This window comes from Chiloscyllium punctatum, chromosome 31, assembly GCF_047496795.1.
Source record: "Chiloscyllium punctatum isolate Juve2018m chromosome 31, sChiPun1.3, whole genome shotgun sequence".
In the NCBI taxonomy this organism is placed as follows: domain Eukaryota; kingdom Metazoa; phylum Chordata; class Chondrichthyes; order Orectolobiformes; family Hemiscylliidae; genus Chiloscyllium; species Chiloscyllium punctatum.
This window is the reverse complement of record NC_092769.1, coordinates 62,866,673-62,893,168: the sequence shown is the minus strand read 5'-3', so window position 1 is coordinate 62,893,168 and position 26,496 is coordinate 62,866,673. Positions and strand designations below refer to the sequence as shown.

Below are 26,496 nucleotides of genomic sequence, written 5' to 3'. Positions count from 1 at the left end.
AACAGAAACCTGATAATTTGATTTGATATTAATAATATGGTCTCTTATTGAAACAAAGTGTACAATGCTGCAGACTTAGCTTTAACAATAAAACAGAAGTTTATTAGCAAGAGATAAATATAAAACAAAATAAACCAAGCTATTTACTTACAAAAGAAATTCAGTTTTTTTTAAACAGCACAGTAAGTGTATAATCCCACTAATCACCAAAAAATTGTAAAGAAACAAAACAGCCTTTATATATAATACCCAAAACATCACTCATTGAAACATAGAAACTAGAAGCAGTAATAGACTATTCAGCCTTTCAAGCCTGCTCCACCATTCAGTATGATCGTGACTGATCCTCATCTCTACCATCTTCCCACTTCCTCCCTGTACTGCCTGTTGCCTTTAAAATCTAAAAAAAATTATCCAACTGTTTCTTGAACATATTCAGCGACTTGGCTTCACAGCCTTCTGTAGTAGAGAATTCCACAGGTTCACTATTGTTTCAGTGAACAAATGTTTCATCATCACAGTCCTAAGACTTATGCAGTACTCACACCAGAGCCCATGTGTCCAACACCTTTGTAGGTTTCAGACACTTCTGGCTTGGACTGAAACTAGAGATATTTCTCCATGGAGCTACATGGCTTAAAATCTACTCAGCTTTAAATAACGGCTTAAGGTTTTAATTCCAACACCCCTGGTTTGGGACAAACTCTAACTGTTCATTCTTAGGTAACCTAGTTCATTATACCTCTTTGCAACTGCATAGACATCGTATTCCAATAATCTCAGCTGGCTGCTCAAAACTCAATAAAATGGAAACCTAAAGTTTCCCTTTCAAAGTCATGGTGATTTCCCTTAAGTGTTAAGAACAAAGGTTTCTAGGAATCTGTATCAAACCTTGAGGCCCCATTAATTTTCTTGCTGGATTGCATAACACCATTAGTAGTGCACACAAACACATTCAATCTACAGCCAGGCCTTCAAAAACTGGTTTTAAAATAAATCACCATGGCTACAATATGTACAATCTAATTATTAACAGAAAACACACCAATTATTAACTCAAATACCAAACCAAAATTGCAATACATGATATTCAATATATATGTATATGTACAGTAGGTTAATACAGAAGACAAAATCACATGGGTGAGGGCTAATTTCTGAACTTGGATTGGAGGATTGAATAACCAATAAGACAGTTCAGATAAATGGGTCCTTTCTGGTTGGCAGTGAGTGGGGTGCCACAGGGTACAGTCCTTGTGCCCCAGCTATTTACAATCTTCATTAATGCCTTGGATACAGGATAAAATGTATTACAGCTAAGTTTGCAGATGACACTCTAATAGATGGAAAAATTCACTGCAATGATGAAATAAGAAATTTAAGAAATGGATATGGATACATTATTTGAGTGGGCCAAATTTTGGCAGATGAAATTTAACATGGGTTGGTGTGAGGTTATTAATTTTGGTCAGAGAAATAGAAAAGCAATTTATTATCTACCGTAAGAGGAGATAACTATCAGAGTTCTTCGGAGTAGAGGGATCTGGGTGTCCTCATGTATTAATCGTAGAAAACTAATATTAAGTCTCTCAGTTTATAAAGGAAGACAAATGGAATTTGGCAGTTATTGCTATTGGAATACAGTATAAAAGTAGGAAAGTGTTGCTGTAACTGCACAAGGCATTTGTTCGACCATATCTGAAGTAACATGCATAATTTCAGTCCCTTTACTTGAGAATGGATATAGTTGTATTGGAAGCCTCTTCAGTGGAGGTTCACTAGATTGATTCCAGAGTTGAGGGGTCAGTTACGATCAGAGATTGAGTACGAATAGAGATTCAACAGTTTAAGCCGATATTCTCTGGAGTTTAGAAGAGTGAGAGAAGATCTAACTGAGGGATATAAGATGCTAAGGGGACTGACAAAGTTGACTTAGAAAAGATGTTTCCTTGTGGGGCAATTGCGAATGAGGGGTCATAGCTTTTGGGTGTAGGTTAACAGATTTAAAACAGGTAAGGAAAAATTACTTGTCCCCAAGGGTTGTGAATTGGTGGATTCACTATTCCAGAGTATGATGGATGCTGGGTCATTGAGTAAGTTTAAGGAGTCACTTGAGGTAGTTTACAGAAGGTAAGTAAGGCAAAGCTCTCAGAATTAACAGTCAAGCTGCAGTTGAGGTTGCGTGTGCCTGAGAAAAAGGGAGGTAAGTGCAGCAGGAGCTCAGCATTTACAATTGCCAGGAATACAGTCAGAATCATTGGAAATAACTAAAATCTAATTGCAAATGGAGAAAAAAAGCATAGTCCTGGTAACAAAAAGCAAAAGAGAGGCAAAAGCAAAAGACAGGGATATGGATCGAGTTTTTGAACTTCAGAAGATGGCAATGCAAAGTGAAACAAGCCAGAGGAATGATGCAGAGCAAGTGAAAGACAGTGGACTGAAATTCAACAGATCCCAGCCGGTAACAGGATGGGTGGTTAAAAAGGAAATGGAATCCTTTCCTTTATTAACAAAGTTATAAAATATAAGAACTGGGAGGTTATGCTGGGACTATACAAATCATTCATTAGGTCAAAACATGAGTAGACACTGATCAGCTCCTTACAGAAAGCTTATAAATGCATTAGTGAATGTACAGTGAGGATTTGTGAGGATGTACAAAGGGGGCATAATTTTTAAAGTGGAACGGCAGAAGGTTTCGAGGTGATTTGAGGAAGGTTTGTTTCACTCAGAGTGGTGGGATTGGGAATTCACAGGCAAGGAGGGTAGAAGGGGCAGGAACATTCACCACAGTTAAAAAAAAGTAAGCTTATCAGTAATTGAAATGTTGTACAATGCAAGGCTATGGGCCAAGTGCTGGATCAGTGTAGATAGGTCAGCACAGACACAATGGGCCTCTTCTGCCTTGTGTGCAAAGCAGGCCATTCAGCCTAATGAGTCCACACCAATACTCCTAACAGCAGCATTCCCAGACCCACCCCTACCCTATTTCTGCACTTACTATGGCAAACCCACTTAGCTTGCACATCTCTGAACACCATGGCCAATCCACCGTAATCTGCATATCTGTCCACTGTGGGGCAAAACCAGAGCACCCGGCAGAAATGCACACAGACACTGGCAGACAGGTGCCCAAGGCCAGAAGCGAATCTGGCTCCCTGGCGCTACGTGACAGCTGTGCTAAACACTGAACCACTACGCCACCCTCTTGTCACTCTGTCTCCGTTCAGAATAAAACAGACTGGGAAGGAGAAACTCAAAGCATTTTGTCTAGTCACATGGGAGACAGGGGAGTCCAGCACATCAGTGCAAAAGGTCATGCTCCTGAAGCATTTCCGAGAATCTTCAGGCAGAATTGAGAGAAGGTGATCCACACGCAGACTCCATGGGTTGAAGTGCCATTTCTGTGCTGTAGAGCTGGACAATCCTGAAAATGGAAACTTCGGAACAAGAGTAGGTCACACAGCCCTCCTGTTCTGCCATTCAGTACGATGGTACAGACAGAAGAACGGGGAACAGGAGTCAGCCATTTGGCCCCTCAAGCCCACTCCGCCTTTCAATAATATTACTGCCCGGAACGCTGTGCACCTTGATCTTATGCAGCAGTCTTATGTGTGGCACCTTGTTGAAAGCCTTTTGGAAATCTAGATAGAGCACCTTTACTGGGTTCCCGTTGTCCACGCGCTTGTAACATCTTCATAGAGTTCCGGTAAATTAGTTAAACATGACCTGCCTTTCATGAATCCATGCTGTGTCTATCGAATGTCTTGATATTTCATTCTTGATGATAGATTCAAGCATTTCCCCCATTACAGAAGTTAATAATTCCCCATCTTTTGTCTACCTCCTTTTTAAAAGTGACATCTTATCTGCTGGAACTGCCCCAGAGTCCAGCAAATTTTGTAAAATTATCATGAGCACATTTGCTATTTCTCTCGCCATCTCTTAGTACCCTGGGATACATTCCAATAGGGCTAAGAGACTTGTCTGCCTTTAGCTCCATTAGCTTGCCCAATACCACCTCTTTTGTGATAATGATCGCTTCTAGGTCCTCAGCTACCTTAGTCTCCTGTCTTTAATTACTGGCGTACAGCACAGAAGCAAAGCCATCAGTCCAGCCAGTTCATGCCGACCATCATCCTAAACTAAACTAGTCCCACCTACCTGCGCTTGGCCGATATTGCTTCAACCTTCCTTATTCATGTATTTTATCCAAAGATCTTTTAAACAATGTAACTGTGCCTGGATTCACCACTTGCTCTGGAAGTTCATTCCACACACACATTAGTGTAATGAAGTTGCCCTCATGTCCTTTGTAAATCTTTCTCCTCTCACCTTAACATGCCCCCTAGTCTATACCCCTCATGATTTTAAAAACCTCAGGTAAGGTCACCCCTCAAGCTCCAACGCTCAAGTGACACAAGTCCCAGCCTATCCAGTCTCTCCCTAGAACACAAACCTTCCATTCCTGGCAACATCCTGGGTAAACCTTTTCTGAACCCTCTCCAGCTTGATAATATCCTTCCCATAAACAGGGTGACCAGAACTGGACACAGTACTCCATAAGAGGCCTCACCAACATCCTGCACAACATGACGTCGCAACTCTTATACTCAATGGTCTGAGCAATGAAGGCATGCTTTCTAAACACAGTCTTAACCATCCTGTCTATATGTGATGCAAACGTCAAAGAACAATGTACCTGAACCCCTTGGTCTCTCAGTTCTACAACAATACCCACGGCCCTACTTTTAATTGTCTAAATCCTGCCCTTGTTTGGTTTACCAAAATATAATACCTTGCATTTATTCAAATTAAACAACATCTTCCACTGACCCAATCAATCAAAATCTCTGCAGTCTTAGATACCCTTCTTCACTGTCCACTATGCCACCAATTTTGGTGTCATTCACAAACTTACTAACCACACCTTCTGTATTCGCATTTAAAATCATTTTTATAAATGACAAGCAAAAATGAACAAAGTGATGGATGACCATCTCACTCAGCTCCTGTTTTTGCCTCAGCCAGGCTGTTCCAATGCATTATACAACTGAGATTGGTACAATAAATTGAACAAAAAAACAACCAGCTATGTCATGCCCACAAAAGTAAGACAAATCTAACCCTACAAATTAATTCTGTTCTCGATTCTCAGCAAAATGATGGAATTGGGTAACATTTCTATCAGAGAGTATTGACTCAGCAATAACCAGCTCACTGATCCACCAGGGCCACCATTGCAGATTGTTGGGGTACACTCATGTCCTTTTGGGAAGGAAACTGCCACCTTTACCCAGACTGACTTACACATGTAATTGTATGCATTTTATCCTTTGCCATTTCTGCCATCTACAATCAGATCCCACCACCAGAGATATATTTCCCTCCCCAGTCCAATCTGTGTTCCGCAGAGACCATTCCCTCCATGACTCCCTCGTTAGGTCCATGCCCCTCCCAACAACCCATCCTCCACTCCTGGCACCTTCCTTTGGCACCGCAAGAGGTGTAAAACCTGTGCCCACACCTCCCCCCTCACCTCCGTTCAAGGCCCCAAAGGATCCTTCCACATCTGGTAGAGATTGTCCTGCATGTCCAAACACCTAATCTACTCTGTCCATTGCTCTTGATGTGGTCTTCTCTACATAGGTGAGACAGGATGCCAACTTGCAGGACATTTCAGAGAACATCTTCGGGACACACTCATCAATCAACGCTGCTGCCTAGTGACCAAACACTTCAACTCCCCTTCCCACTCCGCCAAGGACATGCAAGTCCTCCATCGCCAAATTTTAGCCACCTGATGCTGGGAGGAACACTTCATCTTCCACCTTGGGACCCTCCAATCTCACAGGATCAACAGAGTTCACCAGCTTCCTCATTTTCCCTCCCCCCACCTTATCACAGATCCAACTCGGCACCACCCTCTTGACCTGTCCTACCTGTCCATCTTCCTCCCCACCTATCTGTTCCACCCATCGCATTCCCAGCCACATTCCTCCCAGCCCCAGCCTCACCATGTCTCATTTATCTCTCAGCCCCCTTGAGCCACCCCTACATTCCTGATAAAGAGCTTATGCTCCTCTCCTGCTCCTCGGATGGTGCCTGATTGGCTGTGCTTTTCCACCACATTTTTTGACTTTAAAGTGAGAAGGACCAGACCAGATGAGAGCAAAAGCTGTTAAAAATTGCAGCTAACAGAGGGAAGTTAGACACTCCGTGATTTAGTGTAAAGTGGGTCGAGGACTAGCTGTTGGGTCTTATGGATGTGAAGACCTCTGGGAGGTAGGAGAGGGACTGGAGGAAGATGTGAGTTCAGGGGTCAAACAAGATGGAACTTCAGAGACAATTTCAGGGAAAGGAGGGACATGAAGAGGCAGCTCATTGGATTGTCTAACTGTGAATGACAAAGAGGCTCCATGAACACCTCACAGAATGGAAGATATAGAAAGGGAAAAAAAATTCAAGAGAGAGTACTAAAGACTTTAGAAAGCCTCATTTGGCTGTGAATTTAACATAAACGTGATAAAAGTCTTGATTAAAACCCATAACTGGGCTAAAATTTAAAGATCAACTGAAGAACATGGCTGTGGCTTAATGTGATTAACTGCAAAATCCAATTCCTCCAGTCAGAAGGAGGTCAACTCAAAGAACACCAACATGTGTTAGAGATTTTAAAACTACTTGATACATTACACTTAAGACAAAATTTCATTGTCACCCAGGTCGTCCGGCAGAGGAGGGGGGGGGGGGAAGAAACACGATGACACAGAGATTTCTTCACAGTAACAACCAGTCGCTGTCATTGCTCATGAATCCGCTGGTGATGCAGCAGTTTGGATTTCATAGTGAATCCCTTCCCACACTCGGTACAGGTGAATGGTCTCTCCCCAGTGTGAATCCGCTGGTGTACAGTGAGTTGCGTTGACCACTTGAACCCAGTCCCACAGTGAGAGCACCTGAAGGGTCTCTCGTCTGTGTGAACACGTTGATGGGACACCAGGTCTCCAGATCTTTTAAAACATTTCCCACAGTCTGAACAGTTGAAAGGTCTTTCCTCTGTGTGGAGTCGCTGGTGTTTCAGCAAGTTGGATTTCTGAGTGAATCCCTTGCCACACTCAGGGCAGGTGAATGGCCTCTCCCCAGTGTGTGTTTGCTGATGTACAGTGAGTTGGAATGACTGCCTGAACCCAGCTCCACAGTGGGAGCACACGAACGGTTTCCGATCAGTGTGAATCCGTTGATGGGACATCAGGTCCCCAGACCTTTTATAGCATTTCCCACAGTCTGAGCACTGAAAAGGTCTCTCCTCTGTGTGAACTTGCTGGTGTTTCAGTAGGATAGATTTCCGAGCGAATGTCTTCCCACATTCTGAGCAGCTGAATGGTCTCTCCCCAGTGTGAATCCGTTGGTGTTCAATGAGGTCAGACGATTGCTTGAACCCAGCCCCACAGTGAGAGCAACTGAAGGGTCTCTCGCCAGTGTGAACACGTCGATGTAACTTGAGGGCTCCTGAACGTTTATAGCACTTTCCACAGTCTAGGCATTGAAAAGGTCTCTCCTCAGTGTGAACTTGCTGGTGTTTCCGCAGGATGGATGATCGCATGAATCCTTTCCCACACTCGGAGCAGACAAATGGCATCTGTCCAGTGTGAATGTATTTATGTTGTGAGAGGGCAGATGACCTGCTGAAGCCTTGTCCACACGTACAACACGTGTACGGTTTCTCCCCACTGTGAATGGTGCTTTTTCCTTCCATGTTCAAAATCCAATGATATTTAGGCTGCAATAAACTGGGCAACGCCATCAGATCTGAAGTGATGCTCGGTTTTAACTCTCCTCACTGCAAATCTTCTCCTTGTAATACTCTGAAATTGATTGAAAACATAAAAAGGGAAGTGGAGTGAGAACACAGAAAAAGAAACAAAGGTGATAAGATCATAAGATGTAGGACGAGAAAGAGGCAATTCGACCCAGTGAGGCTACTGTCACCATTCAATGAGATCGTGGCTGATCTGTTAATCCTCAGCTCAACCTTCCTGCCTTGTCCCCTAACTGATTAAAATCGGATTATCACAGTCTTGGATACATTGAGCAGCCCAGCCTTTACAGTCCTCTGCAGTCAAGAATTACAGATTCAATACCCCCTTAGAGAAGGAATTCCTCCACATCTCTGTCTTAAATATGGGATTACTTACATAGAGATTATGTTCTCCGGTCCTAGACTGTCAAACAAGAGGAAACAATCTCTCTGATCTACCCTGTCACACCCCTAAGAATCTTTTATTTTGAATAAGGTCTTCTCTCATTCTTCTAAGTTCCAATGAGCAAGCTGGGCCTGTACTCAATTTCATCTCCTGAGAAAATCATCTCATGACCGGGATCAATCTCTCCAACATTCTAGAGGCTGCCTACCCAAAAATAAGGAGACTAAAACTGGTCACAGTATTGCAGGTGCAATCTGACAAATGTCTTGTACAGTTTTAGCAATGTATCCCTAATTAAATAGAATGGAGTATAAAAATAAGGGTCAACCTTTCTGATTAAAGGAATCTACCATGACTGCCTCTACCACCTCTGCTGGCAACGCGTTCAAAACACCCACCACCTTCTGTGTGACGTACTTGCTGCGTGTATCCCCCTTAAACTTTCCACCTCTCACCTTGAAAGCATGACCTCTCGTTATTGAATCCTTCGCCCTGGGAAAAAGCTCGTCTCTATCCACCCTGTCTATACCCTTCATGATTTTGTAAACCTCAATCAAGTCCCCCCTAATCTCCTTTTTTTCTAGTGAAAATAAACCTAACCTATTCAACCTCTTTTCATAGCTAGCAACTTGGATGCCAGCTTTCTATCTTTCAAGTAGAAGGACCCACAATTCCCTCTGCGCTGCAGCTTTCTGCAATGTTTTTCTCCATTTAAATAATATTCACCTCTGCTAATCTTCCAGTCAAAATGCATAAACATCTATCTTTCCCACAGTACTTCCATCTGCTGAGTTTTTGTCCGCTTGTTTAACCTGTCTCCTCTCTTTATGTCATCCTCACTACTTGCCTCCATCTACCCACCTGGAAATAGTACAAATTACTTCTGTCATCCACGTCATTTGTATACATTATAAATAATTGTGGCTTTAGTATTAATCTCGGTGGGACTCCACAAGTTACAATTTTCCATCACAAAAATGTCCTCTTTATCTCAACTCTTGCCTTCAACTCATTACTCACGGGATGGCATGGTGGCTCAGTTGTTAGTACTGCTGCCTCACAGCACCAGCCTCAGGCAACTGTCTTGTGCAGAGTTTGCACATTCTCTCCATGTCTGCATGTTTTCCTGCAGGTGCTATGGTTTCCTCCCACAATCCAAAGGTGAATTGGTCATGCTAAATTGCCCACAGTGTTCAGGGATGTGTAGGTTAGGAGTAAATGAATAGTAATCGGGTCAGGGAATGGGTCTGAAGGGTTAGTGTGGACTTGTTGGGCCAGTTGGCCTGTTTCCACACACTGTAGGGATTCTATGATACCAAATCCTTGATCAATGTTAATATATACCCAACAATATGGGTTCATGGGTTCTTATCTTCTGAAGTAGTCTCATGTACAATACCTTACTGATTTTTTTTTTCAAATCCATATATATTACACCTTCTTGTTACCTCCTCGAAATATTTCAACAAACTTGACAGCTATGATTCCCTTTCACAAAACAACGGTGATATTGCTTGATTACATAATGCATTTCTAAATTCTGTTATTCCAACGTCTAGAACAGACGGTAATATTTTCCCAATGTCAGAGCAGATTATGAAATTGAGCTGAATTAATCTGGTAAATTTGTGTAGCTGGAAAATGGCCCACATCAACTCTAGCCTCCCAGTCTGCCTGGATCCCTGCAATTTGCCTACTGGTGAAACAGGAGCACAGTAGACACTATATCCATATGCCTGCATTCCTCCCTGGAACATCTGGATAACAAGGACACCTATGTCAGGTTCCTCCTCATCAACTACAGCTCCACTCTAACACCAGCACCTCGACCAGAATAATCTCAAAACGCTGAGATCTAGGTCTCGGCTCCGCCCTCTGCAACTGAAGCCTCAGCTTCCTAAACCACAGACTGCAACAGTGAGGATAAACAACAGCACCTCCTCCACAATAATCCTCAACACTGCCACTCCGCAAGGATGCATACTCAGCCCCTTACTGTACTCAGTGTACACTGACAAAACTCCTGGGATTGTATTCATTAGAGTTTAGAAGGTTATGGAGACATCAAATAGATACTTACAAGATGGCTTAGAAAGGGTGGACGCTGGGAAGGTGTTTCCGTTAGGCGGGGAGACTAGGACCCATGGGCACAGCCTTAGAATTAGAGGGGGTCAACTTAAAATGGAAATGAAGAGACATTTCTTCAGCCAGAGAGTGGTGGGCCTGTGGACTTCATTGCCACGGAGCGCAGTGGAGGCCGGGCTGTTAAATGTCTTCAAGGTAGAGATTGATAAATTCTTAATCTCACAAGGAATTAAGGGATACAGCAAGAGTGCGGGCAAATGGCGTTGAAATGCCCCTCAGCCATAATTAAATGGTAGAGTGATCTCGATGGGCCGAATGGCCTTACTTCTACTCCTATGTCTTATGGTCTAAAACTACAAGCTCGCTGACAACACTACCATTGTAGGCCGGTTGTCAAACAATGATGAGTGAGAATATAGAAAGAAGATGGCATGATGCAATGGTAACAACCTCTCTTAATGTTAGCAAAATAAAAGAACTGATCATTGACTTCAAAAAGGAGGAGGACATGCTCTTACCTATGAGAACAGAGCTGAGGTAGAGAGGGTCGAGTGTGTCAAGCTCAGAGGATCGCCAATAACCCACAATGTATCCTGGACTTCTCACACAGATGCAACTGTCAAAAAAGCACAACAACGCTTCTTCTTCCTCTGGAAATAAGGACCCTCACCAACTTTTACAGATGCAGTATAAAAACCATTCTGGCTGGGGGCATGACATGCTCCATCCAGCATTGTCAGAAAGTTGTGCACATAGCCCAGAGCATCATGGAAGCCAATCTTCCATCCATGGAGTCGGTCTACACTTCATGTTGCCATGAAAAGGCTGCCAACATCAAAGACCCCTCCCAACCCGGTAATGCTCTCTTTCAACCTCTTCCGTCAGGCAGAAGATACAGAAACCTGAACACACACACACACACAGGCTCAGGAACAGCTTCTTCTCTGCTGTTGTTAGACTGCTGAATGGACCTCTCTAACCTCAAATCTAATGGTGACCTTGCCTTTGTGCACCTCCTGTGTGTGTGAGAGAGAGAGAGAGAGAAAGCGAGAGAGAGAAAGCGAGACATGGAAGGTTGATGACTCAAACAGAACTTTAACAAAACCTTCCAAACTCACCACTCCACCACCACAAAGGACCAGAAGAGTAGGCATATGAAACCATTACCACCTTGAAGCTCCTTCCAAGTCACATAATGTTGCTTCATCCACTGCTGGATGAATAGAAATTTCCACCAATCCAATCTCAAATTAGAGGGCATAGTCTGAGAATTAGGGCTAGACTGTTCATCACAGATGTTAGGAAGCACCACTGAACTGGTTTGGAACTCTCTTCCAAAAACTGCTGTCGATGCTCAGTTGTTTGTTTTAAATCTGAGATAGATAAACTTTCATTCAGCCAAGGTGTTCAGGGATATATTTCAAAGGTGGATATATGGAGGTAGACCACAGATTAGCCATGATTTCATTAAATGGTAGAACAGGCTCAACTGGCTGAATGGCCTATACCTGATCCTTTGTTCACTGAAAGCTAATGGTTTCAGTCCCTGCTACAAACTTCCTAACTCCAGCTGCATCTCTCTCCCTAATAACGGTCTGACCAGGCTGTCTGCAACATTAGTGGATATCAGACTTGTGGCTAGGCTTTTGACCACAACGACGCATCTCAATTTGACGTTCTACTTCCACATCAGTGACTGGTGAGACTTCAACACAGTGTCAGCTCCATGTACTGAAAATCTTGTCCAGTCTTTTATAACCTTGATACTGAATGACCCAAACACACTCCTGATCCACTTCCCACTTCCAACCTCTCTGTAATCAAGCTCATCCAACACTCGTGCTCACTCACACTAAGTCTTGTTCACCTCACCCTGACCGAAAAAACATGTCAGTTGAAAAACAATAACATTTAAAACTTCCTATCCTTGTTTTCAAATCCCTCCATGACAGTGATCATTTCCATCCCTGAACTCTCTTCCAGCTGCACAATCCTTCAAATATCTGCACTCGCCTAATTTCAGCTCTTGAATGTGGTCAATTAATCGCCCCACCCACCAATGGTGGGTGTTCTTTCAATTTCCTGGGCATCAGGATCTGGAACTCACTCCTTGACTTTCTTCAACCTCTTCCTCCTTTAAGATAATTAGAGTCATAGAGATGTAGAGCATGGAAACCAGACATCCCAAATTAATCTAGTCCCATTTGCCAGCACTAGGCCCGTATCCCTCTAAACCCTTCCTATTCATATGCCTTTTAAATGTTGCAATTGTCCCATCCTCCATCACTTCTTCTGGTAGCTCATTCCATGCATGCACCATCCTCTGTGTGAAAAGATTTCCCCTTAGGTCCCTTTCCCCTCTGACCCTAAACCTACGCCCTCTAGTTCTGGACTCCCCCATCCCACGGAAAAGACATTGTCTATTTACCCTATCCATGCCCCTCATGATTTTATAAATCTCTATAATGTCGCCCCTCAGCCTCTGACACATGATGGAAATCAGCCCCAGTCTATTCAGCTTCTCCCTACAGCTCAAAACCTCCAACCCTGGCAACATTCTTGTAAATGTTTTCCGAACCCTTTCAAGTTTCACAACATCCTTCCCATGGGAGGGAGACGAGAACTGCACGCAATATTTCAAAAGTGGCCCAACCAATGTCCTGTATTCTTCTTTTTTGACCAAACATTTAGTCACCTGCCCCAACACATGATGTGACACAGTATAAAATGTTGTTTTCTAACATGTCCATGAGCTCCATGGAGCAGACATTAAACTGGAAATTAGAGACATAAGCAATAAAGATACACCGGTTATTGTGGGTGTCTTCGATCCAAATATGGAATGGGCAAATCCAATCATTAACAATGCCACAGAGGGGCAATTACTTGAATGTGTATAAGATCGTTTTCTGGATCAATACATTGAGGAACCAAATAGAGGACAGGCCATTCTAAAGTGCACGATATGTAAGTGGCGGAGGCAGGCTAGCTCAGTTGGTTGGATGGCTGCTTTGCGATGCAGAATGAAGCCAAACCACGGGCTCATTTCCTGTACCGATTGAGGTGACTGAAGATCCCACATTCTTAACCCTTACCCCTTGCCTGAGGGATGGTGACCCTCAAGTTAAAGGACCACTGGTTAATTCTCTCTAATGAGAGAGGAACTCCATGGTCCTGAGGGACGTTGGCAATTTAATTTCAAAACTTTGTTTGTGCAATGAGAATGGAATAATTGGCAATCTCACTTTGTGTGGTCCCTTACGGAAGAGTGAAGAACTGAGTAATGGAACTCTCCATGAAGAATAACAGTCTTGATTCTAAGACTAGGGACTCCAATCTAAAGGCAGGAAATGGAAATGGTAAAGGCACAAGCTGGCTACAACAAATTAGGGAACATTATTTAAAAGGGTGACAAACATTTAAAGAGCACATGGAGGAACTGCAACAGCTGTTCATTCCTGTCTGACAGAAAGTAAAACAGGAGAGGTGGCCCGCCGTGGCTACCAAGAAATATTAGGGATGGTAATGAATCCAGTAAGAGGCGGACAAATTGGCTCGAAACAGCAGCAAATCTGAAGATTGGGAGCAGTTCAGATTTTAGCAATGAATGACAGACAGATTGATTCAGAGGGGAAACGAGAGTATATAAAGAGAAAAAAAAAATGAACGAAACAAACATAGGTTCCTGACAATCAGAGTCAGGGACAGTTATAGTGTCGAACAAATAGATAGCAGACCATTAAAGTTTGTTCTATCGTCACAACGGAAGACACAAGTAACATTTCCAAAATGTTGGGGGACACACAGAATATAACAGCACAGCCCCGGCCCTTCGATGCTGCACTGACCTGTGGAACCAATCTGAAACCTACACAGTAGTGCCTCGACATATGAACGACCCCGTTCATGAACAAATCAGTTTATGAACAGGATTGTACATAAAACTTTGCTTCAACGTACGTACGCAATTCAAGGTACAAACACAAAAAGCACGTGTGCGACCACTTGGTTTCATTGTTCTGCTTTGATACGCGCTTGTTGAACGCAAAAGCTCTCGGGCCCCGCATGATCTCATTCAGTTCGTCTTTGGCACGTACGCTGTAAACAGCGTTTGTTGTTACGTCCAAGCATTCTTACGCTATCCGAGCAATGGGAAAAAATGATTCAGTTTGCGGATTTTTCGGTTTGTGAACCGGGTCCCGGAACAGATTAAGTTCATAAGTCGAGGCACTACTGCATATCCTACACAATTCCATTTTCACCTATATGTTTATCCAATGACCATTTAAATGCCCTTAAAGTTGCAAACAGGGCATTCCACGACCCTACTACTCTGAGTAAAGAAATTACCTGACATCCGTCCTATATCTACTACCCCTCAATTTAAAGCTATGTCCTCTTGTGCTAGCCATCACCATCCGAGGAAAAAGGCTCTCACTGGTCACCCTATCTAACCCCCTGATCATCTTATATGCCTCAATTAAGTCACCTCTCGCCTTCTAATGAAAACAGCCTCAAATCCCTCAGCCCTTCCTCATAAGACCATCGCTCCACACCAGGAAACATCCCAGTAAATCTCCTCTCAACCCTTTCCAAAGCTTCCACATCCTTCCTATAATGTGGTGTCCAGAAATGTATGCAATATCCAAGTGTGGCAGCACCAGAGTTTTGTACAGCTGCAGCATGACCTCATGGCTCCGAAACTCAATCCTTCAACCAATAAAAGCTAACACAAGGTATGCCTTCTTAACAACCCTATTAGCCTGGGTGGAAACTTTGAGGGATCTATGTATATGGGCACTGAGACCTCTCTGCTCATCTACACTACCAAGAATCTTACAATTATTACAGTACCCTGCATTCCTGTTGCTTCTTGCAAAGTGAATCACCTCACAATTTTCCACATTAAACTCCATTTGCCACCTCTCAGCCCAGCTCTGCAGCTTATCTATGCCCCTCTATAACTTGCAATAAACTTCAGCACTATCCACAACTTCACCAACTTTAGTGTTATCCACAAATTTATGTACCCATCCTTCTACGCCCTCATTTATAAAAATGACAAACAGCAGTGGGCCCAAAACAGATCCTTGCGGTACACCACTTGTAACTGAACTCTAGGATGAACATTTCCCATTAACCACCACCCTGTCTTCTTTCAGCTAGCCAATTTCTAATCCAAACCGCTGAATCACCTTCAATCCCATGCCTCCGTATTTTGTGCAATAGCCTACCGTGGGGAACCTTATCAAATGCCTTACTGAAATCCACATACACCACATCAACCGCTTTACCTTCATCCACCTGTTTAGTCACCTTCTCAAAGAACTAAATAAGGTTTGCTAGGCACAACCTACCCTTCACAAAACCATGTTGACCATCCCCAATCAACTTATTCCTTTCAAAGTGATTATAAATACTATCTCTTAAAACCTTTTCTCACAGTTTATCCACAATCGAAGTAAGGCTCACTGGTCGATAATTAGTTTTTCCACTCCCCTTCTTGAACAAGGGGACAACATTTGCTATCCTCCAGTCTTCTGGCACTATTCCACAATGGTGACATAAAAGATCAAAGCCAAAGGTTCTGTAATCTTCTCCCTGGCTTCCCAGAGGATCCTATGATAAATCCCATCCAGTCAAAGGGACTTATCTATCCTCACCCTTTGCAGAATGGCAAACTCCTCCTCCTTGTGAACCTCAATCCTGTGCAGTCTAGTAGCCTGTATCTCAGTTTTTGACTTGACAACATTGGTATTCACACTGGAAAAAGACAATGAAAAATATTCAATTCGCGCTTCCCCTATCTCCTCTGACTCCACGTACAACTTCCCACTACTATCCTCGATTGGCCCTAATCTTTCTCTAGTCATTCTTTTATTCCTGATATACCGATAGAAAGCTTTAGAGTTTTCCTTGATCCTATCTGCCAACGACTTCTCATGTCCCCTCCTGACTCATCTTAGCTCTCTCTTTAGGTCTTTCCTGGCTAACTTGTAGACCCCAAGTGCCATAACTGAGCCTTTGTGTCTCATCCTAACATAAGCCTTCTTTTTCCTCTTAACAAAAGATTCAACCTCTTTAGTAAACCACTGCTTCCTCACTTGACCACTTCCTCCCTGTCTGGTACATACTTATCAAGGACACAGAGTAGCTGTCCCTTGAATAAGCTCCACATTTCAATTGTGCCCATCCCCTGCAGTTTGCTTTCCCATCCTATACATCCTAAATCTTGCCTAATTACATCATAATTGCCTTTCCCCCAGTGATAGCTCCTGGCCTGCGGTATATACAGATCTCTTTGCATCGCTAAAGTAAACGTAACCGAATCGTGGTCACTATCACCAAAGTGCTCACCTACCTCCAAATCTAACAACACCTGGCCAGGCTCATTACCCAAATCCAATGTGGCCTCGCCCCTTGTTGGCCTGTCTACATACTGTGTCAGGAAACCATCCTGCACACACTGGAAAAAAAAGCTGACCCATCTAAGGTACTCAAACTATAGTATTTCCAGTCAATATTTGGAAAGTTAAAGACACCCTAACAACTACCCTGTTACTCTCACTCCTATCTAGAATTATCTTTGCTATCTTTTCTTCTACATCTCTGGAACTATTTGGAGGCCTGTTGAAAACTCCCAGCAGGGTTACCATTCCTTTCCAGTTTCTAACCTCTTCCCATACCACCTCAGTAGATGAGTCCTCAAACATCCTTTCTCCAACCGTAATACAGTCCTTGACTAACAATGCCACACCTTGCCCTCTTTTGCGTGGTCCATTGAGAGGAACTGAAGGAAATTAGCGTAAGTGGGGAAATGCTGCTGGGGAAATTGATGGGATTAAAGACCAACAAATCCCCAGCACCTGGTAATCTACCCACCCCCCACCCAGAGTACTTAACACAGTGGCTCAAGATAAAGTGGACGCACTCAAACTAGCAGTTTGAACTAAATAGAGGAAATTGATTATCATCTTTCAAGATTCTATAGACTGAAATAATTCCTACGGATCAGATGGTAGCTAATATAATCCCAGTATTTAAAAAAGTTGGTAGAGAAAACATGGAATTATAGACCAGTTAGCCTGACATTGATAGGGAAAATGCTAGAGTCCAATATTAAAGATTTAATAGCAGAACACTTGGAAAACAGTGACAGGATTGGACAGAGTCAGCATGGATGCACAAAATGAAAAATCATTCTTGACAAACCTACTGGAATATTTCAAGAATGCAACTTGCAGAGTTGTTAAAGAGGCAGTAGATGTGGTTTCCTTGGGCTTTCAGAAGGCATTCAAAAAGGTACCAGAGAAGAGATTAGGATGGAAAATTAACACACATGGGATTGACATGAGCATGCTCACTTGAATAGAGAATTGGCTGACAATAAAGAGTAGGACTAAACAGATTTTTTTGAGGGGCAGCCAGGGATCAGTGGAGTACTGCAAGGATCCATGCTTGGACCTCAACAATTCACAATATATATTCATGATTTGGATGAGGAAACTTAAATGTCATCTCTCCAAGCTTGCAGATGACTTGAAGCTGGGTGGGACAGTGAACTGGGGAGAGGATGCCAATATGGTTCACTGTGATTTAGAGAAGTTGGCCGAGTGGGTAAAAGTGTATGGCAGGTAAAGGATAATGCAGATTGATGTGAGGTTATCCAGTTTGATCATAAAACCATAGGTTAAGAAAGGGGGAAGCGCAGCAAGACCCGAGTGTCCTTGTACACAAGTCGGTGAAAGTAAGCATGCAGATGCAGCAGGCAATGAAAGCAGCAAATGGTATGTTGGCCTTCATAGCAAAAGGATTTGAGTACAGGAGCACATATACCTTGCTGCAATTGTACAGGATCTGTTGAGAGCACACTTTGAATATTGTGTGCAGTTTTGGAATCCTTATCTGAGGAAGGAAATTATGGCAATGAAGGGAGTACAACACAGGTTGACTAGACTAATTTCTGGGATGGCAGGACCGTCGTATGAAGACAGACTGGGTCAGTTAAGATTCAACCCACTGGAGTTTAGAAGAATGAAGGAGGATCTCAGAAATCAATCACTTTTAACAGGACGTCACAAGGTAAATGCCGGAAGGATGTTCTTCAATGACTGGAGAGTCCTAAATCAGGAGTCACAGTCTAAGGATAGGGGGTAGGCCATTTAGCACTGAGATGAGGAAGCATGTTTTACCCAGAGTGGTGAGCCTGTAGAAATCTCTACCACAAAACAGTAAAAGCCAAAACATTGAATGTTGCCAATTAGAAGACAGATATAGTTCTGCGGGGTAAAGGGATGAAAGTGGATCGGCAAAAGTGGGAATAAACCACTGAGTAGCATGATCAACCATGATTGTACTGAATAATGGAGCAGGATCGAATGCCACAATGGCCTATTCCAGTTCCTACTTTCTATGATTCAATTGCAGTAGATATGATTTTCCATTTCGTGCATCCATGCTGAATCTGTCCAATCCTGTCACTGTTTTAGACAATAGACAATAGACAATAGATGCAGGAGTAGGCCATTCAGCCCTTCGAGCCTGCACCACCATTCAATATGATCATTCCCAATCAGTATCCTGTTCCAGCCTTATCTCCATAACCCTTGACTCCACTATCTTTAAGAGCTCTATCCAATTCTTTCTTAAATGAATCCAGAGACTGGGCCTCCACTGCCCTCTGGGCAGTGTTCCCAAGTGTTCTGCTATTAAATCTTTAATATTAGACTCTGGCATTTTCCCTATCAATGTCAGGCTAACTGGTCTAAAATTGATTGTAACTGACACAGATATCACTGGTCCTTTATCATCACTGGATGAAAATTATGTCACCCCCTTACCAAACAGCAATCTAGGAATAGCTTCACCACAGAGACTGCAGCAGTTCAAGGTCAGGGAGGTGCAGAGAGATTCTGGAGGCTTCTAGACTGGCTGCTCTGTCTCGAGTTTTCTATCCGTTATCAACTTTTAATTGTTCTGAAAAAAGAACCATAGTATATAGGAAATAAGTAAATAAATATGGAACTGTTGACGTTCAGTCCTGACCTAGAAATTACATCAAGTTTTACGTGCATGTGAGAAACACATTATCCAAGGATTGCACACAAGCTTGGCATCCATTTTTTGAGACTGTTTAACTGAACTGAAAATTTTAATTTCTTTTATTTTCAGTTTAATTTATTCCTTAACTGTGCACAGCTATTGGTGAAAGTGGGGGTTATGAACATCCAAAACCCTCGGAACCAGCTATCTTTCGGATTTTTCGGATAAAGGGTTAAATGACATTTTCATAGTAAAACACAGAAAATAATTACCAAAAAGCAGACCCACCTGTGATTACTACAAACACCGAGACAGAACTGATGCCTGCCAATGCTGCTGGGCTATGCTGCTATGTCACAACTGAGGGACGTGGGTCAAGTGGGTGTGGAGTTGCATTAATTGTTTACACGCCAAACAACCTTGTTAATGAGAAAAAAAACTCCGTGAACAAAACTTCGGATTTCAGAGCTTTTCAGATTTTGGAATTTCAGATGAAGGATTGTCTACCCGCACTGGGTACAAATCAGAGACATTGATTACATTGCCTGGTTGTTTATCTTTGCTTTGCTCATGTTATTGAAAATTTTAATTTCTTTTATTTTCAGTTTAATTTATTCCTTAACTGTTCACAGCTATTGGTGAAAGTGGGGGTTATGAACATCCAAAACCCTCGGAACCAGCTAGTTAAAAACTTGGTGTCCAAGACCTGTTATTCAAAGCCTGGTTAGGAACGTTTGGACAATTTTGATGGTCATTCAATGTTTTAGTTTCACTGCGTTGTGAATCCAGTGACAGTGAGGCTAATTTGGTTTGGTTTGCTATCCTTGTGTCGTAACAAGTACCTAATGGTCAATATTAGCTCAGAAGCAGAAATGACTTCCAGTGCAGGACAAACAATTCCTGACCATGGAAGATAAAGCTGGAAATCAGCAGCCTTTAACAAAAGATATGGAAACCTCATTTAGACACAAATCTGCAGAAATAACAACAAAAGAAGGTTCAAATAAACTCAGTATTAGAGGCAGAGGTAGTCAGACAACAGCTGAGAGATGGTGGGCAGAGGTGAAATGGAGCAATAAATGGACATGAATTCAGATCCACAGTAAGGAGTCACATCTGCCCCAGGGCTATGAAACCACAACACTGCACAGAAAGATTAAAATTGTAATGGAATGCTCAAAATTACTCACCTCCCAAAAAATCTCACTGTTTTCAAATCTCCTGCTGGTGCCTGCAGCTGGGAAGACATCAGAAACCAGGAAAATATATTCCTGCTGCCTTCAAACTGTATAAATCCCTGGAAAAGGAGATGACAGAAATCAGACGTTTCAGTCAAGGAAAAGTTTCCCACCTAGACCCAGTCCCCTACCTTATACCTCTAATCCCGCATTTCTCATGGCTATCATGGCACGGTGGCACAGTGGTGAGCACTGCTGCCTCACAGCGCCAGAGACCCGGGTTCATTTCCCTCCTCAGGCGACTGACTGTGTGGAGTTTGCACGTTCTCCCCGTGTCTGCGTGGGTTTCCTCCGGGTGCTCCGGTTTCCTCCCACAGTCCAAAGATGTGCAGGGAAGGTGAATTGGCCATGCTAAATTGACCGTAATGTTAGGTAAGGGGTAGATGTAGATGTCGGGGTATGGGTGGTTTGGACTTGTTGGGCCGAAGGGCCTGTTTCCACACTGTAAGTAATCTAATCTAATCTAATCCCACCCAACCTGCACATTCCTCGATACTATGGGCAATTTAGCATGGCCAATCCACAGAACATGTACATCTTTGGACTGTGGGAGGAAACTGGAGTACCTGCAGGAAACTTACACATACACAGGGAGAATGCACCCGAGGGTGGAATTGAACCCGGATCCATGGTGCTGTGGGGTAGCAGTCCTAACTACTGTGGCATCCAGCACAATGGGCCAAATAAGACCACAAGATAAAGGAGCAGAAATATGCCATCCCATGCACTGGAGCCTGCTCTGCCATTCGATCACGGCTGATATGCTTCTCAACCCCCATTCTCCTGCCTTTCCCCCATAACTCTTAATCCCCTCGGTTTTAAATACACTCAGGGACTTGCCCTTCACAGGGACTTGCTGCAGAGATGCATTCCACAGATTCGCCACCTTCTGACTGAAGAAATTTCTCCTCATCTCAGTTCTAAAGGGTTATTCCTTCACTGTGCCCTTCGGTCCTAGTCTCTCCTGCGGGGGGAAACATTTTCGATGTACACTCTACGCCGACCTCTCAGTATTTTGTAAGTTTCAGTGAGATCTGAAGTTTATCCTTCTAAACTCCAGGAAGTACACACCCAGATTCCTCAACTGCTCCTCATGTGACAAGCCCTTCACCCACAGGATCGTTCTTGTAAACCTCCCCTGTATCTGCTGCGAAACCAGCACATCCTTCTCCAAACAGTGGACAGTATTCCAAATGCAGCCTGACCAGAGCCTTATACAGCCTTGGCTAATCCTGCTCCTATTTTTCTTTTATTAGGATAGTCCCACATGCCTTCTAGTGTAATCCACCTTTAAAATTGGCCGTTGTTAACCCCACGTTTGGAATACCGCGTGCAATTCTGGTCTCCCTCTGTCGGAAAGATGTTGTGAAACTTGAAAAGGGTTCAGAATAGATTTACAAGGATGTTGCCAAGATTGGAGGGTTTGAGCTATAGGGAGAGGCTGAGTACGCTGGGGCTGTTTTCCCTGGAGCATCGGAGGCTGAGGACTGACCTTATGGAGGTTTATAAATTCATGAAGGGCATGGATAGGATAAATAGACGAGATCTTTTGCCAAAGGTAGGGGAGTCTAAAACGAGAGGGCATAGGTTTAAGGTGAGAGGGGAAATATAAAAAAGGGACCCAAGGGTCAAATTTTTCATGCAGACAGTGGGACATGCATGGAATGACCTGCCAGAGAAAGTGGAGGAGGCTGCTACAATCACATAATTTAAAAAGGCATCTGGATGGGTGAGGAAGAGTGGGGAGGGTGAGGTGGAGGAGTGGAGCAAGGCAGGGGAAGGAGTTGGGTGGCGAGGAGGGGTGGTGTGGGGCAGTGTGGAGAGAGGCAGCATGGGTGTGGTGTGGAGCAAGTGGTAGGAGTGTGAGTCTGGAAAGGATAGTGAGGGGGCACCATAATCCCAGACTAAACTCGTCCCACCTGCCTCAGCTTGACCCATAGCCCTCCAAACATTCCTTATTCATGTATTTATCTGAATATCTTTAAATGTTGTACTTATATCCACTACTTCCTCTGCAAGTTCATTCCACACATAAACCACTGTGTAAAAACAAGGCCTTGTTGTTATGTCATGTCTTTTTAAAAATCTTTTTCCTCTCACCTTGAAAATGTGTCCCCAATCCTGTAATTCCCCACATGCCATTCAATGTATTTATACCCCTCATGATTTTGTAAACCTCTATAACCTCTCAACCTTATAAAAGCCAGTGAAACAAATTCCAGCCTATGCAGCCTCTCCTCATGACTCAAACCCCCCCATTCCCAGCAATATTCTAGTAAATCTCTTCCAAATTCTTTCCAGCTGAATAATATCCTTCCTGTATCAGGGTGACCAGAACTGGGCACAACCTCCAGGAGAGGCCTTCACCAACATCCAGTGCAACCTCAACATAACATCCCAGCTCCTATACTCAAAAGGTCTCAGCAACAAAGGCAAGCATGCCAAATGCTTGAAGGGATAAGGGATATATTACAAAAAGGAAATAAAAACGACTGACTGGAATATTTCAGTCGTTTCCATGATGCATTGCTTCATAGGTACATAAGATTGTACATCATGCTATAGCATCAAGGGCCGAATGCCTTTTCTCAGAAAGCCATAGTTCAAAACAGTTTGATAAAACTCCAACCCTTCCTTCGGTTTAGTCATATTCTCTTCCAGATTTGCTGGCATCAGTTCCTACGTACTGACCTTATTAATTGTCAAACGTGTGCTATCTCTTAGACTCAGAGTCCTACTGAACGGAGACAGACACTTTGGCCTAAACTGGTTCATGCCAACCAAAATGTCCACCCATGCTAACCCCATTTCCCTGCTCTTACCCATATCCTTTTAATTCTTTCCTATTCATTTATTTGTCCAAACGCCTTTTAAATGTTTGGAATGTACCCACCTCAACCACTTCCACTGGCAGCTCATTCCAAATGCATATCAGCCTCTGTAAACAATGTGTCCCTCAGGTTCCCTTTTATTCTTTCTCCTCTAACCTTAAACTGATGCCCTCTAATCCTCAATTCCCCAACCCTGGGAAAAAGACTGAGCGCAATCACTCTATCCTTGCCTCTCATGATCTTATACACCTCTATAAGGTCCCCCCTTAGTCTCCTACACTCTAAAAAGAAGTCCTGCCTTCTCTAACCTCTCCCTATAACTCAGACCATTGAGTCCAGGCAACATCCTTGTAAATTTCTTCAGCACACTCTCCAGTTTAATAACATCCTTCCTATAACAAGGTGACCAAATCTAAACACAATACTCCAAGTGCAGCCTCACCAACATCCATCCTGTATAACTACAGCATAACTTCATAATTTCTGTACTAGGTGCCCTGACTGATGAAGGCCAGTGTGCCAAAAACCTTCTTCACTGCCCCGTCTACCTGTGACTCCACTTTCAGAGAACTTCAAGCCTAAATTCCAAGATCCCTCTGCTCCACTAGACCCCTTAAGGCCCTACCACAAAACTTCTACCTTGATTTGATTTTCCAAAATGCAAGACCTCACACTTAAACTCCACTTGCCATTTCTCAGTCCACTTCTCCAGATGATCAAAGTCCTGCTGCAATTTCTGAAAACCCTCCTCACTGTCTGCAATAGCACCTGTTTTAGTGTCATCAGCAAATGTACTAATCATGCCTTGTACAGTCTCATCAAAATCATTGATATAGATTACAAACACACTGCCACATTCCAGAGTCTACAGAGTTCTTTGATCAAGAACCAACTTGCAATTTTACTTCCAGGCCTGGCCTCAAAAACAAACAACCTGTCTATTCTTTTCAACACAAGCTACTTCTCACAGTCCAAAAGTCACCATTCAACTCTCAGATTCAAAAGAAAAAATATTTTTAAAATCAGGAAGGGTTCTAAGACAAGAGAAGAAGGCTTAAACCTTCATCAGCTGAAACATCAACTCTCTTGCTCCTCAGATGCTGCCTGACCTGTTGTGACTTTTCCCACCGCCACACTTTATCGACTCTCCAGCATCTGCAGTCTTCAGTATCTCCTAGTTCCTTCTAACATAGTGCACTGACTGCCGAAAGAGCTTTAATTTTGACTGTTGAGAGAAACTATATGATTACAATTTATGTGATGATCCAGCAAGGAGAGACAAAATATCCCTACATTATAGAGACCCTATGGAAATATCAAGACAATGACAGGGATACAGTTACCCAGCTCAGCTGGCCATCTAATGGTGTAGTCACACCGGGGGCAGATTATGCTCCATGTACAGGAAAGATTCAGTCAAGACATCTAGCTGCTGAGACACCTGTAAGTTTGCAGAGGGTTACAGGAGTTCGATTGTGGTGGGAATGCTTTTTGTATCACATACAGCTTCATCTCCTGTTGGGGTGGCATGGTGGCTCAGTGGTAAGCACTACAGCCTGACAGCACCAGGGACCCGGGTTTGATTCCAGCCTCGGACGAATGTCTGTGTGGACTTTGCACATTCTCCCCGTGTCTGCGTGGGTTTCCTCTGGGTGCTCTGTTTTCCTCCCACAATCCAAAGATGTGCAGGTCAGATGAATTGGCCAGGGTAAATTGTCCATAGTGTCAGGTGCATTAGTCAGAGGGAAATGGGTCTGGGTGGGTTACTCTTCAGAGGGTCTGTGTGAACTAGTTGGGCCGAATAGTTAAACCTCTCACCAGGAGTAATCAAACAAAACTGCAGAGCCACATAGATGGAGACACTGGGGGACGTCTGGGGGAAGGGGAAGATGGAGATTGGGGAACGTTGGGGTTGGGAACAAAGCTCCGCCCATTAGAGCTCTCCGCTAACAGCGCGTGCGCACTTCCCTTTCCCCGTCCTCGAGCTAAACAAAGAACGTTGGCCGGGGCCTGTTTTGGGAAGAATCCTGAGGTTGTCTGCAACACCTGGAACAGTGACGGTTGGGAATTGTGACGTAAACCGATGAATTCCTCTTGCTGGAATACTGCGGCGAGCGCTGACCTCCGCATTCACCTTTACATACCGTCTGTGGATATGATAGACCAACATTGGTTTCCAGCCACCTCTCGTTGCACGCATGCTCGAATTCCGAATTAGCTACGCACATGCTGCAGCCTCAGCCGGCTGGATTGACGGGACCAATAGGAATCAGGGGGCGGGATTAGAGGACGGAATGGGCGTGCCCGGCCATCCAACCAGAGTGAACGAGGGGACCTAATGGGAGCCCTAACCAATCATAGAAAAGGAGGCGGGTTGGACCTTCCGCCTATTGCAGAGAATGAAGGGCGTGGTTAGAGCTTCAACCAATCAGCGAATGAGGAGGCGGGCCTGCATCTTGTCCCGTTATGGTGCTGGAGCCAGAACTTTGCTTTCCAGACTCAGGGGAGAACACAGAAGGAAAGACAGTAGGTGCAGGAGTATACCATTCGGCTTTATAATCCTGCACCACCATTCAGTACGGTCATGCAATCTTATTATCCCATTCCCACCTTTTCCTCATAGCCCTTGATCTCTTTAGCTGCAGGTACCACATCCTGTTCCCTCTTGAAGATAGCGAATGAACTAGGCCCAACAGCTTCCCAACAGTGGGAGAGAATTCCTCAGGTTCACAACCCTCTGAGTGAAGACTTTCTTCATCTCAGTCCTGAATGGCTTACCCCTTATTCTGAGACTGTGAGCACTAGTTCTGGACTTCCCCAAATCAGGAACATTTTTCCCACATCAAGCCTGTCCAGTCCCATCAGGATTTTATATATTTCGATGAAATCCGCACCCCCCGCCTCCAATTCTTTTAAATTCCAGAGAATACAGGCATTCCGCATATGTCAGACCTGCCATTCTGGGAATAAATCTGGTGAACCTTTGCTGGACTCCCTCAATAGCAAGAATGTCCTTTCTCAGACTAAAAGACTAAAACTGCACTTAATACTCATGCTGTGACGTAGTCAAGGCCTGTATAACTGCAGCAAGAC

The 26,496-nt window shown here is 43.6% G+C and overlaps 2 protein-coding genes across 7 annotated transcripts in view; both read right to left on the bottom strand.

Moving 5' to 3' along the window:
- Positions 1-20,630, bottom strand: part of LOC140456889 (uncharacterized) — a 115,852-nt gene extending 95,222 nt beyond the window's left edge. Inside the window, exon 1 of the mRNA XM_072550798.1 lies at positions 20,525-20,630. The gene's annotated coding sequence lies outside the window, so the exon portion shown is untranslated. The remainder of the gene's footprint in view (positions 1-20,524) is intronic.
- LOC140457214 (uncharacterized) lies at positions 125-25,594 on the bottom strand. Of its 6 annotated transcripts, XM_072551308.1 has the most exons (5): positions 20,525-20,621; positions 19,623-19,753; positions 19,133-19,268; positions 10,811-10,908; positions 126-7,868 (listed from the first exon to the last, which is right to left on the bottom strand). In XM_072551308.1, the coding sequence occupies exon 5, from the start codon at positions 7,805-7,807 to the stop codon at positions 6,803-6,805; it is 1,005 nt and encodes a 334-aa protein (XP_072407409.1). In that variant the 5' UTR covers positions 7,808-7,868; positions 10,811-10,908; positions 19,133-19,268; positions 19,623-19,753; positions 20,525-20,621; the 3' UTR covers positions 126-6,802. The 6 variants fall into 6 exon arrangements, with proteins under 6 accessions (XP_072407414.1, XP_072407409.1, XP_072407413.1 ...); XM_072551312.1 differs by lacking the exons at positions 19,133-19,268; positions 19,623-19,753 and adding an exon at positions 25,548-25,594 and having other exon boundaries at positions 20,525-20,631; XM_072551310.1 differs by lacking the exon at positions 19,623-19,753 and having other exon boundaries at positions 20,525-20,631.
- Between the last annotated feature and the right edge of the window lie 902 nt (positions 25,595-26,496).